Source organism: Grammomys surdaster, unplaced genomic scaffold (assembly GCF_004785775.1).
Source record: "Grammomys surdaster isolate TR1022 unplaced genomic scaffold, NIH_TR_1.0 125357, whole genome shotgun sequence".
Taxonomy (NCBI): Eukaryota; Metazoa; Chordata; class Mammalia; order Rodentia; family Muridae; genus Grammomys; species Grammomys surdaster.
In genome coordinates this window covers 440,753-458,913 of record NW_021620229.1, presented here as the reverse complement: position 1 = coordinate 458,913, position 18,161 = coordinate 440,753, and the positions used below count along the sequence as shown (strand labels likewise).

General features: G+C 44.2%; 1 protein-coding gene across 1 annotated transcript in view; it reads left to right on the top strand.

Annotated features, from left to right (window-relative positions):
- The window catches only part of Atp8a2 (ATPase phospholipid transporting 8A2), a 429,785-nt gene that overhangs the window by 215,790 nt on the left and 195,834 nt on the right, over nt 1–18,161 (top strand). Inside the window, exons 25-26 of the mRNA XM_028785873.1 lie at nt 4,270–4,453; nt 7,476–7,586. Of these exons, the coding sequence (XP_028641706.1) occupies nt 4,270–4,453; nt 7,476–7,586 (295 nt within the window). The remainder of the gene's footprint in view (nt 1–4,269; nt 4,454–7,475; nt 7,587–18,161) is intronic.

Here is an 18,161-nt window from a genome sequence, read left to right as displayed (position 1 = left end):
CACCACCACCACCATCACCACCATCACCACCACCACCATCACCACCACCACCACCACCATCACCACCACCATCACCACCACCACCACCATCACCACCACCACCATCACCACCACCACCACCACCACCACCACCATCACCACCACCACCACCACCACCACCACCATCACCACCACCATCTTTGCAAGGTCATTGAGTATCATTCCCCTTTCTATGCTCCTTATGCATTTAATGTATTTAGGAAAAATATGATCTAGAAAGAACTTTCAGCCTCACTGACACAAACCACTTGAGCATTACCTGGGAGCTGGTTCGAAATTCACATCACAAGTTATATTGGTTACTGCTCTATTGCTGAGACAGTATCCCAAATAAAAGCAACTTAAGGAAGAAAGAATTTATTTGGCTCATGTGTCCAGAGAGCATACTGTAAGACTCTGAGGAGCCATAGTTTACCAGAAACCCGCTGAACAACTCAGAGCCAGGGGATTCTTGCAAAAGCAAAGGAGTTTTATTGCTCTAGCATGCTGGGGTCATCCTGCATCCAAAAGGAGAGGCGACCTTTTATACAGTTTCTAGGGCTAGCATAGAGAAACGGTAGCTAGGCACACTATGACTGACAGAACAGTGTGACTTTTAAACTAATTGGTCTTTCGGAAATGAGGTGGCAGGAATTTCCCTTGTTTGCCGATGGCCAACTGTTAGTGCTGTGGGATGTGCCCATGTGCTCTAGGCCTCCCCCACCTGCAGGTCAGTCCCCTCCCCCTGTTGTCTGAGGAATGTTGATTAGTCTCTCTCTTCTGGGGCCTTTCCTGAGCTGACCAGGAATGTTAATTAGCCTCTCCCGTTCTTGAGTTGACCCCTTCAATACCATCCTTATTGTGGGGAAGGCATAGCCACAGGTACAGGAAGCTAGCCTGGAAGTGAAGAAGCATATGATCACATTTCATAGGCACACAGGAAGCAGAAGAGAACAGAAATCGAAGCCCATAAAATTCAAAGGCTTCATCCAGCAAGGCTCTGCTTCCTAGAGATTCTATAGTCCTCACAAACAGTGCCACTAACCAGGGCCCAAGTGCTTGAATCCATGAGCCTATTGGGGATATTTCTCACTCAAATCACAATATAGGCCTTTTCCTGGCTTTCTGAAATGAGGGTCTACAGTTGGCTTTGGAGCCTATTTAACAGTTGAGAATCACAGATCTGTCACAGTGTCTGCAAACTTCTTGTAGTTATTTAATGAATCATTTGGAACCAACTAATGAAAGGATTCAGTGAGTCTAGTTAGTTGGTTGGCATTGATGTCTGCAAGACATTCGCTTGGATGTCTCTGAGAGAAGTCCCTTTTAGCTCCTCCAGCTTTAAGGAGCTCTAGACACTATCCAGGTCCAGCTCCACCTGAAAGGTGACTGAGCAGGAAAGGGGCTTTCTCAGTGCACTTCTACTACCCAGAATGAGAAACTCACTCCAACCAGGGGTTTCGTAGCTTAAATGAATGTATGATGCTACTTCTGTGGAAGCGTCTACCTTTGGTTTTGATTAAGCATTGTGCTGAAGTCAGTTGAGAAAAGTCATTTTAAAAAGTCAGGACACAGGAAACAAGACTCTCAGGGAAGCACTGGGACTTTTTTAAGTCACAAAGGGGAGTTCTTCATAGCAAATCCTTTATGTTCTGTATGTATGTAGACTACCTCTTCATTTGGAACTTTTAGAGTTTATGTTTTTATTCAGAATGCACCAAAATTGGTTACAGAAGTGTGCCAAGCACCTTGCTCAGCTCAGATGTGGTCTGGAGCTTTATTTTATGGGGTGAACACATTACATTCTGGGAATGCTTATTAAGTATGGTGCATGATTCCAGGTCACAGATTAAGATAGGAAAAGCTGCTTTTTGCTCCATGGCAACTTGGCATATTCAAATGCTCCATGCGGCCGGGGCATAATGGTGCTCAGTTGGTTCTGTAGAAATTGGCTGTTTGACATCTGTTTTGAACCTCGAGCATGTGCTTAGACTTACATTTTCTCAAGGCATTACAGAGGAGGGCGTAATAAATCCTTGATGAGAATTTCATGCTCCTTAAATGCCAGGGTAGGAATTGCTTTATATACCTCTTGCTTTTGCTAGTTGGAGAGAGGCAGCTGTTCGATATTCATGGAGCGTGCTGTCACCCACTGCAATAAGCTTCACTAAATGACTTCAGAGCCAAATCCCAGAGGCAAACTAAACAAGCCTGGTGACTTGCAGCTCACTCCTGTTAGTCACTTTAGCCAGATTTCTGTCACTATAAGAAAAGTTATTGGGGATGACGGAGATTTTCAGTTTTGTATTGTTTTTGTTTCTGTTCTTAGAGATCTTCATTGTTGATCATTTTTGTTGTCTGGGGCCCATGATGAGGCAGAACATCATGGCAGGAGTGCATGGCAGACAAAAGATGTTTACCTCAAGTCTAGGAGTTTAAAAAAAAAAGAAAGAGGAGGAATTTGGTCCCACTATAACCTTGAAAGGATGTTCTTGATGACTGAGACCCCCCCCCAATTTAGGCTTCGTCTTTTGTTTCATTCAATTCTTTTTTCAATTAATTTTATGTATATGAGTGTTTTGCTTGAATGTTTATCTATGCAAGCACCTGTATGCCTGCAGAAGTCAGAACAGGCAATTACATCTCATGGACCTGGACTGTGAACAGTTGAGAGCCACGATGTAGGTGCTGGGTGTCAACCTCAGTTCTTTACCACTGAACAATCTCTCCAGCTACAATCTCCATATTTTAAAGGGTCCACCACCTCCCAATACCTGGAGACTAAGCCTTTAACATGTGGGCCTCTGAAGGATCCCCTAAGAACCAAGCTGTAACACCTAATAGAAAACTAACAGTTTCTATCTCAAAACACCCCCTGTTGTATTTGTTTCCTTTCCTATTCCATGTCCACAGTTCTCCTAGCCCCTCCTTCATTGTGAAATGGCTAACCACCAACCCGCAGGTATCTTTTCTCTCTACACCATCTGATAAAAGACCAACTCACTCTCAGTTGGGTGACAAATAGACCTGGGAAGCTGCAGCCACAGGTCTGCATACAGTACCCTTGAACATGGGGACCATGCCAGATGGCACAGTTCTTAAGAAGCAGGTCTTGAGGCTGGAGAGATGACTCAGTGGTTAAGAGCACTGACTGCTCTCCCAGAGGACCTAGGTTCAATTCCCAGCACCCACAAGGCAGCTCACAACTGTCTGTAACTCTGGGATCCAAGACCTTCACACAGATGTATATGCAAGCAAAACACCAATACACATAAAATTAAAAAAATGAATAAATGATTTAAAAAGGAAGAAACGGAAGCAGGCCTCCAAGCATTCCTCTAGTTTATCCATGGTCAGCATGTGCCTGCAGCCATCTCTCTGGAGGTGATTTGGGAGCTCACTTGTAAATTCCCCAAACAAGATTAGCAATTCAGGATCAAAAGGAAGTCAGCCCTGGAATGCAAGGGGTACTTTTGCTGCTGCTGGATCATCCTGGCTTGCCTGTGATGCAACAGTTCATGAACCAACATTGCAGCCAACTGGGTCCTTAGGTTTATAGGCTTCTTCCTAGAGTGTGAAGGGATCTTAGCAGTCATCCTCCCAGACAGGGGCTGATTTCATCTTCTTATTCTGGGCTGTGCTTCTGGCTCTTCAGTAGCAGAAGACCTCAGGCCTGGGACTATCTAAACTCAGCCTCTTGCCTTGCTTGCCTGGTAACCACATCATCATCATCTCTGGGTAGAGATGAAATCTTATTTCCTCTTGCTTTGGTTTCTCCCTGCCCTTTCTCAATCCTGCCTGTTCTCTTACCTTTCTGTAAATTATCTAGAACTTCCCTTTGCCAGTCCCACACTATATAGGATGTACAGCACAGCATGAGCTTGAGGGATCTCTTCTTGTGTTCTAGTTCATTGGGAAGACAGTTTCAAAGGTCCTGTTAACTAGGTAACCTGTGTTTGGTCTATAGCAGTGCCTATGAGCCCCAGAGGGTTTGCTTGCCACTCATTCCACTCAGCAGTGGATAACAGACTGGCTGCTTTAGGGATATGCATTGTATCTATGAACTTGGCAAACACTTGAAAGCCACAGGCCCCTGTTTTCTCAAAGCTTCTTTGCACATGAACATAAAACGTATGCCTGGGTTGGAGGTTGCCTGGTAACTACCTTTGAACACAGCCTGTGTGCTGTGGCTGTCCAGTCAGGACAGGTGCCTACTTTCCTCATTCCTTCCTCTTCTCTCTTCTCTTATAGAGTATCCCCTCTGCAGAAGTCTGAGATCGTGGACGTCGTGAAGAAGCGAGTGAAAGCCATCACCCTGGCCATCGGGGACGGTGCCAATGACGTGGGGATGATCCAGACAGCCCATGTAGGGGTTGGGATCAGTGGAAACGAGGGCATGCAGGCTACCAACAACTCAGATTATGCCATTGCACAGGTCAGCCTCCCTTCTCACAGTAATGGCAGCTGGGTACAGGAGACAGCCTAGGGCTCAACTCCGAGGGCTCTGCCCACCTTGGGAAGCCACCATCTAGAGGAACTGCAAGTGCCTGCTGATTTCTCTGGTGTTTGAGTCTTGAGCAGTTTAAGGGCTCCTTCTCTGGGTTGGGCTTCCTTGGGCCAGAGGTAGAACTGGCCCATGGACCTGTCATTCAGAGATATATCTTTTCTGGCAGACAGGACCCTAGATGTCTTGATCTCTACGACTCTTGTTCCACTTCCTCCTCTTCTTCCTCCTCCTCTTCCTCCTCCTCTTCTCCCTCTTCTTCCTCCCGCTCTCCTTCCCCCCTTCCATTTCCCCTCCTCCTTTTTCTTCACATCCCTCACTGAAGAGTAGTTATTCTCAGAATGACATAGTCCCTCACTCAAGGACCCCACTTCTTTTAGAAGTGCTGGCAAGTACTTAAGGTCAGAAAGAAGCAGTCACTTAGAGATGTCCCCTCTTGGCTGGGAACCCTCTAGTAGTCCTGCCGTGGAATGAACTGAGAGGGCAGGAACCATGTGACTCATGGTCAGAAGCAAGCAGCCTCCTGCAGTCAGCCTGAGTTCGGTCTGCTCTTCTCTAATCTAACGTTGCCAACATGGTTTTGGTGTGCTTTACAGTTATTGGTTCTGATGTGTTTCCTGTTTCCTGCTTACCTCACATGTGCTCTGAGAATCTAAGAAACGTCCAACCCTTCGTGATAGCCACAGATGAAGGAGAAGAGTCACCTCAAGACCCTCTTGAGGACTAGCTGGGCTATCTGGCCTGGTAGTTTGTCTAGAAGCCTAGTCCCAGGGAATACTGGCATGTTATCCCAGATACGGAGTCCTGCGACTTGTGACTAAATGCCTGCACTTGTTGTAGCCCCAGCTTCTCTGCTTCCCTGAATAGGCTTTTGAAGAACATATTAAGTTTAACTGCATGATTACAAGGACAGAGGTTTTGTCACCCTTTCAGCTAAAGTCCGGAGATGCATAGAAAAAATATTACTTTCTTACAGCCCCAGGGCTTGTGGTCTGGTCCTCTGCAACTTTGGGGCTCCCCATCCCTGCAAGAAGCTCTGTTTGATCACCTCTCATGTTTCCTTCTGGTTTGAGATTCTGCAAATACAGCAAGAAATTACCCAGACCACTTGGCTTTGAAAATTGACTAAGTCAGTTTTGTTTCTTGGTGGACTCCAAATCCCTCAGCAGATTCTTGAAGTAGGCAGTAGGAGTTCTGATTTTACAGGTGAGAAACCTGAAGGTCCTAGACACACAACTGGTCTCAGGTCTGAGCACAGGCCCAACATCAGAGAACAGCAGACCCCTGTGAACTCAGGGGCTGCCACACACACCTGCTCCATTTCTTTGCCGAGTCAACTGTGCAGAGGCCCGTGGGATTCATGCTTCCTGTCTGCTGTCAGCAACTGTGGATGTTATACACCCCAGCATTATTAAATACTTGAGTTATAACATCATATGGCTGGAAGGGATCTTAAGAGGTTTCCTAGGAGTTACAGGCAAATATTTGTCTGCTTTTCTCTTTAGAATGTCTAGGGATAGGGGCATTCCTTCCTGAAACTGCACACGGACAGGAGGTAGAAGGTGAAGCAACTGCTTTTGTTAAAGGGAGGCATCAGATAGGGGTGGTGTGGAGCCTGCGAAGTCCGTTTGAGGTTTTCTTTGCCCTCCAGGGTAGTAGCCACCTCTACCAAAAGAACCTAAGGCAACCACTGTTACCCATGCCTGATTTTCCTGTTCATTGTCCTGCAGGGGCATGCTGTCATCTTGGGGCTGAATTTGTGCCAAACACTAGCTAGATTCTAAACTACCTCTTCTCTAATGACCATACCCAGACCACCACCAATCAGATGAGTTCCTCTGCCCCATTGAAGTGATAACCAGATAACCATGTCTGATTGAAATTAACACTATGTTCTATTTTACTTTGATGTGAGTAGCCACATTTTTAAAAATTGTGTTTTGAAGGAAGTGCCTCCATAAGAAAAGATACTAGGGGACTCATTTAGTGTGCAAAGTCCTGATTCCATGCCCTTGCTTGACTGGCTCATACTTGCACACGTAACAGTTGCTGGACAGGTGACTGGCCTAGGGAGAGGGACTGTGTGGTATAGTGTGTGTCCACAGCTCCAAGCCTGCAGAGAACAATCCACCTTCCCAGCCTTCATCTTGTATGGCTCTGGGAAGATAGAGCTGGTACAGAGGAGATGGTATTGGAACTCTGTGGATTTGTCTCAGACTGCAAGGGACCTTACAACACCCCTGCTGAGAGCCAGTCAGCTGTCCCTGATTTCACAGCCAGGCACCTTGTTTGAATAGGAAATAAAGGACTACAACATGGATGTAGAAGTGGAGGCTGTGTGTGTGTGTGTGTGTGTGTATGTGTGTGTGTGTGTGTGTGTGTGTGTGTGTGTGTGTGTGTGTTTATGTATGTATATCTCTATAGCTGTGTATACAAGTCTGTCCAGGTGTCCGGTATGGAAAGTATAATTGATTTAGCTGACAAACTGATGGAACACTGTTCTTGTGTACCTATCTTTCTTGAATCAAACCTTTATTGGATGAGTGTCTCTGTCCCTTTCTCTTGTGGTCACCATAAAATCTGTGACAGATCTTATGGAGGTGTCCAATTCCAGTGTGCTTCTCCTCCACCTTCTTTTACTAGTCAATTCTCTGAAAGGCGTTTAGCTCAAGAAGTTCCAGCCATAGTGAGAGTCTAGCAGTTTGGGGGGAAAGTAACAATTAGTCAATTGAAGAGATTTCCTCAGCTGCCCTGAAAGCTCCACCTCAGGGGATACCTTTTAGAGTTGGCTTTTGGGGTTTGGTTGTTATGTTGTTGGTTAGTTCAGTTCTGTTAGTTACCTATGGGTCTGGTGTCTGTTCCTTTCCCTGTCTGGTTTCTGCTCATAAGGACAGTCTGTGTCTTTCATGCCTCAATGACAGGCTGCTCTGAACTTGTCACTGTCTCTTTTCAGTTTTCCTACCTGGAGAAGCTGCTTTTGGTCCATGGAGCCTGGAGCTACAACCGGGTGACCAAGTGCATCCTGTACTGTTTCTATAAGAATGTGGTCCTCTACATCATCGAGGTAAGGAGTAGGGGCATCCCTCCCTAAAGGAGGCAGGTCTCTGCAGAGAACATCTGTAGACATTGAATCCATCTTAAGGAAGGGTTTTGCTAATGGAAAGTTAAAGTTACTGTTGGGTCTTACTAGAATCTGTGGTGCAGCCTCCCTTTAGCTGCCTGTGTCATGAGGCTTGTAATAAGTGGCATGGTTGGGTGCAGCCTTTCTTCCCTATCCTCCTGAGATCCCCCATCCTAGTCCTGATGCTGTACTCCTCTTCCTTGCCACTGCTGTGTCAGTGGTGGCAGAGAATGCCCTATCACTCTCTCCTTTATCTTGCTAGGGCAGAATGAGACCAGTGACAGGAAACAGAGGTGCCCATCTTTCTGGGTGCCTCTGAGACATTTCTGGACAACCTGTCCCATGTTTTTCACCCCTTGCATGAACAGGACCTGATTCCATGCTGCATTTGTCATGAAACCTGCTGTTTCCTGAACATGTCCTCAGTACCCCTGGGATATTTAGATGCTAGGGTGCATGTGGCAAAGGGGTGGACATGAGAGGACATCTAGTAGGACACTGATAGGATTGTTTAAAATGTCACATTGTGTGGCCTGACTTTTGGCTACTTTGTGGGTTCTTTTTTCTTTCACCCTTCTTCACCCCTCTTCTTCTACACTATCAACCCCCTAACACTAGGTAGGAGAGAAAAAAAGAATAGAGGGGAAAGGGAGCGAAGATATTGTTAAACTACTTCCTGCTGATTAAGGGCGTCGAGTTCCTTGGAGCAAGTTTGTTCTCTGTCATGATATTAAATTACTTCTTCTTTTTGTCTCTTTGTTCATGATCAACCACTTAACAAATCTCAACTAACAGCATCCAACCAGCCAACTAGCCAACCAGCCCCTTCTGTCAGGGCTCTAGCATTTATATAGCCTCTGAAAAGTTCCCAGAATTCCCACACTTTCAGAAACTATTTGCAGCTGGCAAAATCACACCCCTGCTAGAGCACTAGGCAAATCATAATCAGTTGCTGTGGACAATCTGAAACAGCCCCATATCCCACACCTAAGTTGAAAACATAGTTCCATGGTAGTTCTGTGTTTTCAAAGAAACCAAAATTCTCACTACTACATTGAGTTCATGTTCTGTTGCCTTTGTCTTGGTTTGGCTCCTGGTACTGTGGTGGAATGTTGACTGAAAGTGGCTTGGGGAGGAAAGATTAGTTCAGCTTAGTTGTAGTTCCATCACTGAAGGAAGTCAGAGAAAGAATTCAGAGCGGGAGCCTGGAGGCCAAACTGGCTGCTTACTGGCTTGCTCCCCATAGCTTGTTCTGTTTGTTTTCTTATATACCTCAAGACTACCTGCCCATGTGTAGAATCACCCACAGTGACCTGAACCCTCCCTCAACAATTATCAGTCAAGAAAATGCCATACAGACTTGCCCATAGACCAATCCGATGGAGACATTTTCTCAATTGAGGTTTCCCTCCCCACGTGACTCTAGCATGTGTCAAGTTGACAAAAACTAACCAGCTTAGTCCTATAGTTTTCCAAGACACTCATTCATTTATGAGAAAATCGTGTGCTTGTGAGAGGGTAAGGACCCAGAAGTGGAGGAAGCTCTTTATGCTTGCTATTTGCTACTTCCTTTCTGAGAACAGCTCTGCTATAAAAGTGTGTCTATGAATCTATCTTGACACTACACTGCCAAGTGTATTTAGAAGCGGGGAGGGCTAGGGAAGTATCTCTGTGGTAAATCACTTGCTTATCATGTACAAAGCCCTGGACTCAGTCCCCAGGATAATATCAAATAATAGTAACAACAGTGAGAGATGGGGCAGAGAGAAGAAGTATAAGTTGAACTTGGCTGTTGTTAGGAAAGAACATAACAATGTTCTAGCCAGAGATGGTGGAACATGCCTATAATCCCAGCACGTGGTAGATAGATGCAGAAGGGTGAGCATTTCATGGTCAGCCTCAGCTACACAATGAGCCCAGATCAACTTGGGCTACATGAGATGTTGCCTAAAAAAGGAGGCAGAAGATGAGGAAGTCAGTCTTTAGAGCAATCAAAATCAATGTTGCCTGAATTTCAATATCTCATTTTATTATGGTATAGGTTTTCAACTGAGAAAAATAATAAAATAATAAAAATAATGACTAGGAAGAAACTTAACTTTTCCCAGTGTTGGCAGCTAATTAATACTTTATCAGCTTGTCAATTCTTTCATAATGAATCCTTCAGGTCACTCATACAGGTTGATATTACTTGTCTGGTGAGGACACGAGGAAAGAGGGTTTCCTCAAGTCATAGCACATGACTGCCCAGCCAAAGGCATCAGTAGGGCAGAAACAGCCTGTGCATCTGTGTCCTCCAGGCCCACTTGAAAAGGCATTTTGCTGGTTTGCATAAAGGACAGTTTCTTTGTCACTCTATGCTCCCTGAATATGGCTGCCTCTTCGTAGAAGATGGCTGACATAGTTGACCCAGTACCTTCCCATATGCTGGAGGCACCTCTGATTCTTCAGAGAATCTCAGAAGTGATCAGAAGAGACCTGGGAACATCCTACAGCCTGGCCTGTTCCTCTTACCCTAAGCCCTGTGACAAAGGTCCTGTCTGCTCACAATGAACAACAAATATTATTGTTTCTTAAGGAAGGAAATTCTTCCTCATACACAGCAGGATCTGGAGGTATTTGCAGATGTAAGTACCATATGATTCAGGGTAGGGAGGTTCAGATCAGGTAGATGTTGGTGCAGTACATTTTGCCATCACTGCCTTCCTCCAGCTTTCATTTTTTTACAGTTTCCTAGTGGAGTTTAGACATGTCTGCCCCTCTCCTCTCCAGCTGCCAGCTTTTAACTTTTTTTTCCTTGCACATGAGATAGGAGTCACTCCTCAGTGTCACTTGGGGTCACAGATAACTGCACAGGCAACATGAGGGGAGCCGGGGGCCTCTCATCATCCTATGCTTCCCAGCACCCTGTCCCTTTAACTGTTGGCTTTACCCAGCGTCTTTATAATCTGGTTTTCCTCACCATCAGCAGATTGCTGATAGTCTAGACTTCTTATCAAAACATTCTGCATGGGCTCCCAGAGCACCCCTCAGGGGCCCTTCTTAGTCATTTATACCTACTATCTTCCTTTTTTAAAATTTGCTTCAAGTGGGCTAAAGCCAAGTAGAGCAGCCTTTTAGTCTGTCTTTAAGTGCTGCTTAAATGAAGCCCCTGACAGGGCTGAGTGAGGGCCCCAAATGACTAGTCACAGCGAGAGTTGCTTAGCGGTCCACTGGAAAAGACCCTTCCTACATTCCTTAGAGAGTTTTTTTTTTTTTAAATTAAAAGGCTCCATGAGTTTGTATTTCCATTTCTTGTTAGGATTTCTAGGAGGTTCCAACTTAGAAACCAAGAGAACAAAAAACCCTTGACTGGATCGTGGTCACAGCATCCACTCAGTTAATGCTGGTGACAGATTACTGTGCTGGCACTGGCATGTGCTCCAAATGTAACATTCAGAATAGAGAGGTACTGCTCGTGTGCTATTTTAACATATTTTGAGCTACAAGGTCAAAAGTTATTGTAGAATAATTTGTTTACTTGCAAAATAGTACTAAAGATAAGGTTATAGTTGTTGATTTAAATGAGAATAAACTAAGCATGCTATTGCATGTCTTGAGGGGTTTTCTTGTGACTCACAGAGGAACCTTGACAATAGTAACATGTACCCATCTCAAATGTCCTCTGATATACATGTGGCCTACAGACATTCATTTAAAAATATAGTTGAAGAGCAGTTTTCATGACATACATGTGCACCCACACTCTGTGACCTAGCCTTTTTATGAGAACTATTATCTTATTCTCTCTGCAGTATGGAACACACACGGGAGTTCCCACAACTTACGCCAGCCCTTACGTGTTAGCCCCCTTGCCTTTTCTTAACAGTTAGACAGAGATTTTTCTTTTTTTAGATAAATGTCATCATGTTACAGAGCAGGAGCTACAATTCATGTTTCACTTGAAGGGTCCATGAGAATCACTCCCCACTCCTTCACATAGACCCTGGGTATCTGCCCCACTGTATGATCCCCTACAGTCTGTTTAATCCCTTTCTGTATTTATTGAGCATCCGTGTCATCTCCAGTTTCATCAATAAGAAGCCTTGCTGAATAGCAGTGTTCCCTCTCCCAAGGCCATGGATGTTCCATCATGCTGTCAGTCTGGTTAGTTCATTTTACCACACTTTGGAGCAGACCACGGGCATGATGTGGGGATCTCATTGCTGACAGACCTACTAAGAGCTCATTGAATTCAGCACATCAAATTTATTGAGGCAAAATGGCTCTTGTTCAAGGAATTTAAAAAATAGGAATAAAACCGAGATCCTTGTGGGTTCTTAGAGGCCCGGACAGCAGGTGCAACTAAAAACAGGACACAGTGGTCACCTCCATTTCTTCCCTAGTCCCTCCTTTTAGTACTTTGCACCTTTGTGACTACTGTACTTTCTCAACTGTCTCTTCAGAAGCCAGGACAGGCCAGAAACAAACATGTGACAAGTGACTGTTGGTGGGGAAGATGTGCTCAGAAACACTGGCCTTGATCCTGCTAATATGCTGCTTGTTCAGGTCCTGCCAGGTACCTGGGGTCCTAGTGAGGAGAGGTCACTGAGTAGAGAGAGTCTATTCACTGTTGCTGTGTGGTCTGGAACCCATTCTTCACTGGTTTCATTTCCCATAGCATCTCTCTCCTTTGTGCTTGTCAGTACTGTTAAAGTATAGTTAAAATACTGTGAGATATGCCCTTAATACCGTATAGTTCCATTAGTTAAAATTGAATTTTTATTAGAAAAATCTTCAATTTTTTGTTTGCCTCCCATAGGCAATAAGTTCCACAAAGAACTTTGTAGAAGGACGGGATGGTAGTTTCGAGTGCTATCAGTGTCCAGAACTGTGCATTCTAAGAGAGCTAAGATAGTAGACATCATGATAGATCTGCTTTAGCACAATTGAAATAAAGGTTAGAAGGGGTGACATCAAGGTGGGGGTCTCAGCACCTTACCGCCTTAGCCATGTTGAGGGAAATGCAGTGTAAAGGATGAGCTTATCGAGTTTTACATGGAGTTTGGGTTTCCATTAAACCGATTACACACTAAGTTTTATAGCAGCAGCCAGATGGACAGTCCTCCTAAGGCAAAGCTGGATAGGGGCTGGAAGATTCTGACTCCAAGCAGATGGGATTCCTGAAGCCAGCAGGAGACAGGCATCAGCGTGCCTCTGCAATGGGGATAAGAGACAGGTGAGGAGAGACGCTGGCTATGAGGAGTGAGTCTCCGAGGAATATGATCTAATAACCTGGCAGGACTCCAGTTGTTTGCAACATGCAAATTCCATGGTTAAAGTGACTGCAGAAAAGTTGCCCATCAATACACAGGGCAGAATGAGTAGAAAATCTAGATGTCTTTTGTCCTGTTAAGTCTGGATCATGACTCATGACCCTTACATAACTGTCTCCTTCTATAATGTATAAACTAAAACCAGAGGCAGATTTTTTTTGAAAAGCCTCTTTGATTTTGATAATGGAAAGAACTTACCTAAACTGAAAAATTAGGGATAAAGAACTTATGGAAGGATGCTTGTAATTTTTGAAGTCCTAGTGTGTCTTTCTGTGATATGTCCCCAAGAGGGGATGGTTAAAAGTTACTCAGATGTTCAGTTCTGCAGCTCTGATATAGCACGGCCAACTACCAGCAACATTTTAAGCATTTTCTAGACTGGTGCTTCCCCATGGCCTTCCTGAACCCTTGGGAAAAACGTTTTTGAAACAGATTATTTAAAGGCAGTATTCTGGTCAGACATAGGTAGCATAAGCCTTTAATCACAGCAAAGACAGAAGCAAGCAGATCTCTGAGTCTGAAGCCAGCTGGCTATCTACAAAAGAAGTTCCCCAGCTGTCTACAAAACAAGTTCCAGGACAGGACAGGCAGTGCTACACAGAGAAACCTTGTCTCAGAAAAGCCAGAAGAAAAAAAGAATGAAAGAGAAAGAGAGAGAAAGAGAGAGAAAGAGAGAGAGAGAGAGAGAGAGAGAGAGAGAGAGAGAGAGAGAGAGAGAGATATCAGTATTTACTAAATTTAAGTAGATCAATAGAGTCATTACTTGTATTCAGCTGATATTGCAGGAGATTATGACACTAGTCTTTCCTAAACTCTGATGTCACTTAGGAACATTGTACAGCGTTATCTCAGAGGTGAAACTGATCTGGATAGAGAGCATCTGGGGTGATAGCTATCACTGTAGGAATTATATGAGACCTGTAGTGTCAATTTCCTTACAACAATGTATATAGGACATTTTGGTGTCTTCTTAGTACCATTAAACTAGTATAGGAACCATTAAATGGGTACAGGATAAAAGCTTTTAACCTGTGCATTCATCATGAAGCTCTGAAATTTCTACTACTGAATAAAAGAAAATCTAGCAGGCATAAATGAAACCTGAAGTAATAGAATTTAGCTAATAGCCAGTAAAGATCTGCCTCTCTCTCTCTCTCTCTCTCTCTCTCTCTCTCTCTCTCTCTCTCTCTCTCTCTTTCTCTCTCTCTCTCTCTCACACACACACACAAACACACACACACACATTCATGCACGTGTGCGCCTCCTCCCTAATATTCTGGAACATGAAGAAAGGTTTAGCAGTGTCCTAGCCTCTGAGCGTCACATTTAAAAAGCAAAACAACTTACAGTTATGTATAAATTGCCCTTTCTAATCCAAAACATTTTGGGATATGAGTGCTTCAAATTTTTTAATGTCATAATATGTATATAGATATATATATAAAATGTCCATCCTTTAGTTATTTCACAGCTTTATGGCACCACTCATACAAGACTGGGATAAATTTTGCTTTGAGTGTCAGAATCCAAGGCCTCGGAGATTCCTCAGTTATTAAAAGCACTTTCTGTCTTACAGAGGACCCAGGTTCAATTCTCAGCACCTGCATGGCAATTTACAACCACCTGTAAATCCAGTTTCAGGACATTGAGCGCCCTCTTCTGGCCTCTGCAGACACCAGACACATACATGGTATGCATATATGTGTACGGACAAGACACACACACATAAAATAAATGTAAAAATAATTAATGCTAGCATCTATAGAGAACAGCTTTCTTATACCATGACAAAAAATAATGACAGGCCTATAGATTCAGGCTTTGCAATTTCAGCTACTTGGAAGGCTGAGGCAGGAGGATTGTAAATTCAATTCTTATTAGGGCTATACAGTGAGTTCAAAGCCAGCTTGGGAAAATCAGTGAGACTTTGTTTCAAAATTTTAAAATGAAGAAAGTATGAAGAACATAGTTCCATGGTAGTGTGCCTACCCAGTATGCACAAGGCTCTAGGCTCTGTTACCTCAACACCAAACACTCTCACACACTCTACCCGATGACCCAGCCTCATAAAAACAGAAGAACTCAAAGATCTCTCGCACATGTTTTGGGATTAGGGACATGGCTCAGTGGGTGACGTGGCTTACTGTACAAGTGTGAGGAGCTGAGATCTTTTGCATCTACTTAAAACGGTGATATGGTGACACACATCTGTAATCTCAGTGCAGGGGCTGATCCCCAGGCCTTGCTGGCTCGACAGTCTAGCTGAGGTGGTCAGCTCTAAGTAAGAGGTCTTGTCTTACTTAGTAAGGGGTGACTGATAAAGTTACTGACCTCTGACCTCCACATGTACACTGTATATGCATGCATTTATAGTAACATGTGCACACACATATATTTTCCCCAAACATGTACACACATACACACACACACACACACACACACACACACACACACACAGTGTTCTATTTCAAACACAAGAAGTGTCATTGTGGTAAAAACTTCTCACAGCTAAGCTCTCTTGTTATCTATGTGCCTGCCTTGGCAGAGGTGGCTTCTTGTTTCTTGATATGATTTGAGGTAGATGGACAGAGAACAGAAGGCAGTCTGTTAGCCTTTCTGTCAGAGATGTGACCCCCCCCCATCACATGTACAGGCCATGCACTCTCTACAGAAGCCCTACAGCCAGTGGAATGCTAATATTGGGGCATCCAGGATAAACTCTACCATGTTCCCATCTGTGATTGGCAGATGAGTGTGGCATCATGCCCTGCCCAGGAAACTCTGCGTACACAGGCTTGGTGCCAACCTGTCTTAAAAACAGCCTAGTTCATAGAGTCCATGAGTATCCGGGTGATTCCCATTTTGTGTTAATAATTGTTGGGCAGTCAAAATGTTGATTTAAAAAAAAAAACATACAGGGAGACTTCCCATGGGGCAACGGGGAAATTATATTGAAACAGAGTATTCTGAAGTCTATTTTCTGGCTTCATTCTTCAAGTGATTACTCTGGGCCTAGGATCTGTGCTGCTGGAGTAGGGTGGGGATGCAGGTAAGGGGTCTTGCACTGCACACAGTGAGCTGACGGCTGGTTGGGCAGAGCAAGTAGTGTGTTTTCCAAGAAGTGGTGCTTCACAGGGGTAGTGGGCTGGAGCTTCGGTTTCCAGGGTGAGAGGTGTTAAGATAGCTGGGTGAGCAGGAGCCGTGTGGCGTGGTGAAGGGGCAGGAGGAAAAGAACAGGTCGGTGAGCCACGAGAGGCCAACACCTGTCTTTCCCATTCACACTCAGTGTTCATTCCAGCTCAGATGAATGTCAGGGTTAGTGGAGGCCTGGGTAAGGCATGGAGGAGGTTTTGTATTTCACTCAGAAGATGGCTGTGGAACTAGTTAGCCATGTGCTGGGAACATTCTCTGAGAGCCCAGTCGGTTGCTGCTAGTGCATAGAGCTCTGAGTTTATTAGCACAAGGTGGAGAGGGAATGGGGCAGGCAGGCAGGAGGCAGGCCCAGCGGCAGAGAAACAGCCATCCGGTGTCCTCGGGGATTCCCCTGCAAGATTCACAGTCGCTTTGAACTTTATAAACATAGACTCTTACTGCCTTTTGCATGTGACGGTGTGAGCTTTTTTTCTTAATGATGTTTTTGCAGCTGTTTTATCTAAGGGGATCATTTATAAATACCCAGCATTTAAAAAAAAACACATTTAGACATTGATGGCTTTAAAATTGAGAATTTGAAACTCTATAAAATGCTTAAATTTCCTTGAAATAATAATTTTTTTTTAAATCCAAGTCTAAAAACAAAGCTGAGTAAAGGACCTGTAGGACCATGGGACCTGGAGAGGTCAGCCATGGTTCCAGAGCTTTGCTTGGTGCCCACTCCTTCCCCAGCTGGCACTGGGGAAACAAAGCCTAGCAGTGTGGGGCCGCTCGCTCAGCTCCCGAGTTAAAGTCTCGTGAATTCCAACTTGCTCTCCTTCCTGTTGCACTGGTTGTTTTTTATTTTAGCTCCGATCTGACTACTCTAAGGACAGGAGCTATTTCTTAACTCTTTTTGCCCCTGACAGAACTAAACAGATTGAACACACACAGTAAAGGCAGACATGTAAGACTCTGCCGGTTGGATATTGCTGTTTGTATTTGTGTCTTTTAAACTCTGAGAGATTTCTTTACAAAGGTAACATATGTGTTTCCCACTTGGAGGAGATGGTTTTCTTATCTAACCTAACTCTCACAGCATCGTTTACTTATGGAGATCTGCACACACGCGCACGTGCACACACCACACCTCCTGGAGTATCCTCAGTATATATTAAATGTGCCTAGCATCTTCTTTTGTGAGGATAACGAACAACCTTAATTGCACATTTTAAGCACATTCCTACCTTTTCCTAATTTGTATCTTATCTTAAATTCTCAGGTTTTCATCCTTGTGAAATTGACTTCATTAATGGGTCTTTGTTTTTTCTAGTGGTTTTCCTGCCTTTTAAAGTTCGTTTGAATTGTTCTCCTCTGTGACTTCTCTTTTGCTGCCACTACATCAGTGGTCCTCAACCATCCTAATGCTGTGACCCTTTAATATAGTTTTCATGTTGTGGTAATCCCAGCTTTAAAATTATTTTTGTTGCTGCTTCATAACTGTAATTTTGCTACTGTTATAATTGAAATATAAAGATCTGATATGCAGATGGACTTAGGTGACCCTGTGAAAGGGTCATTGACACCCCCCATACCCACAAAGGGGTCATGACCACAGATTGAGAACCTCTGCATTAGAGACTTACTTAACTAAACCTTTCACTGTCTTATTTTCAAAATTGGTTCTCTTGGGCTGGGGAGTCTGCTCCATCTCCAAAGTGCTTGCCAGGTAATTATAGAGACCTGAGTCTGGCCCTCTGAGGACACCTCATAGACCAGGCTGTGGTATGACTTACCTCTAATCCCAGTGCTGGGAGCAGGCAAAGATCCCTGGAGCTTGCTGGCATTTTATCTGAGTCAGTGAGTTCTAGGTTTAGTGGAAGACCCCGTCTCAGAAAATAAGGCAGAGAACAATTGAGGAAGACACTTAGCATCCACAATGGCCTCCACACACATACATACACATAGGGCACACATGAACACATACATATGTGAACACCACATAAACACAGACATGCTCCAAAATTAACTCTGATGGAGTCTGAGCACGGATTTATTGATTGTGCTGGAC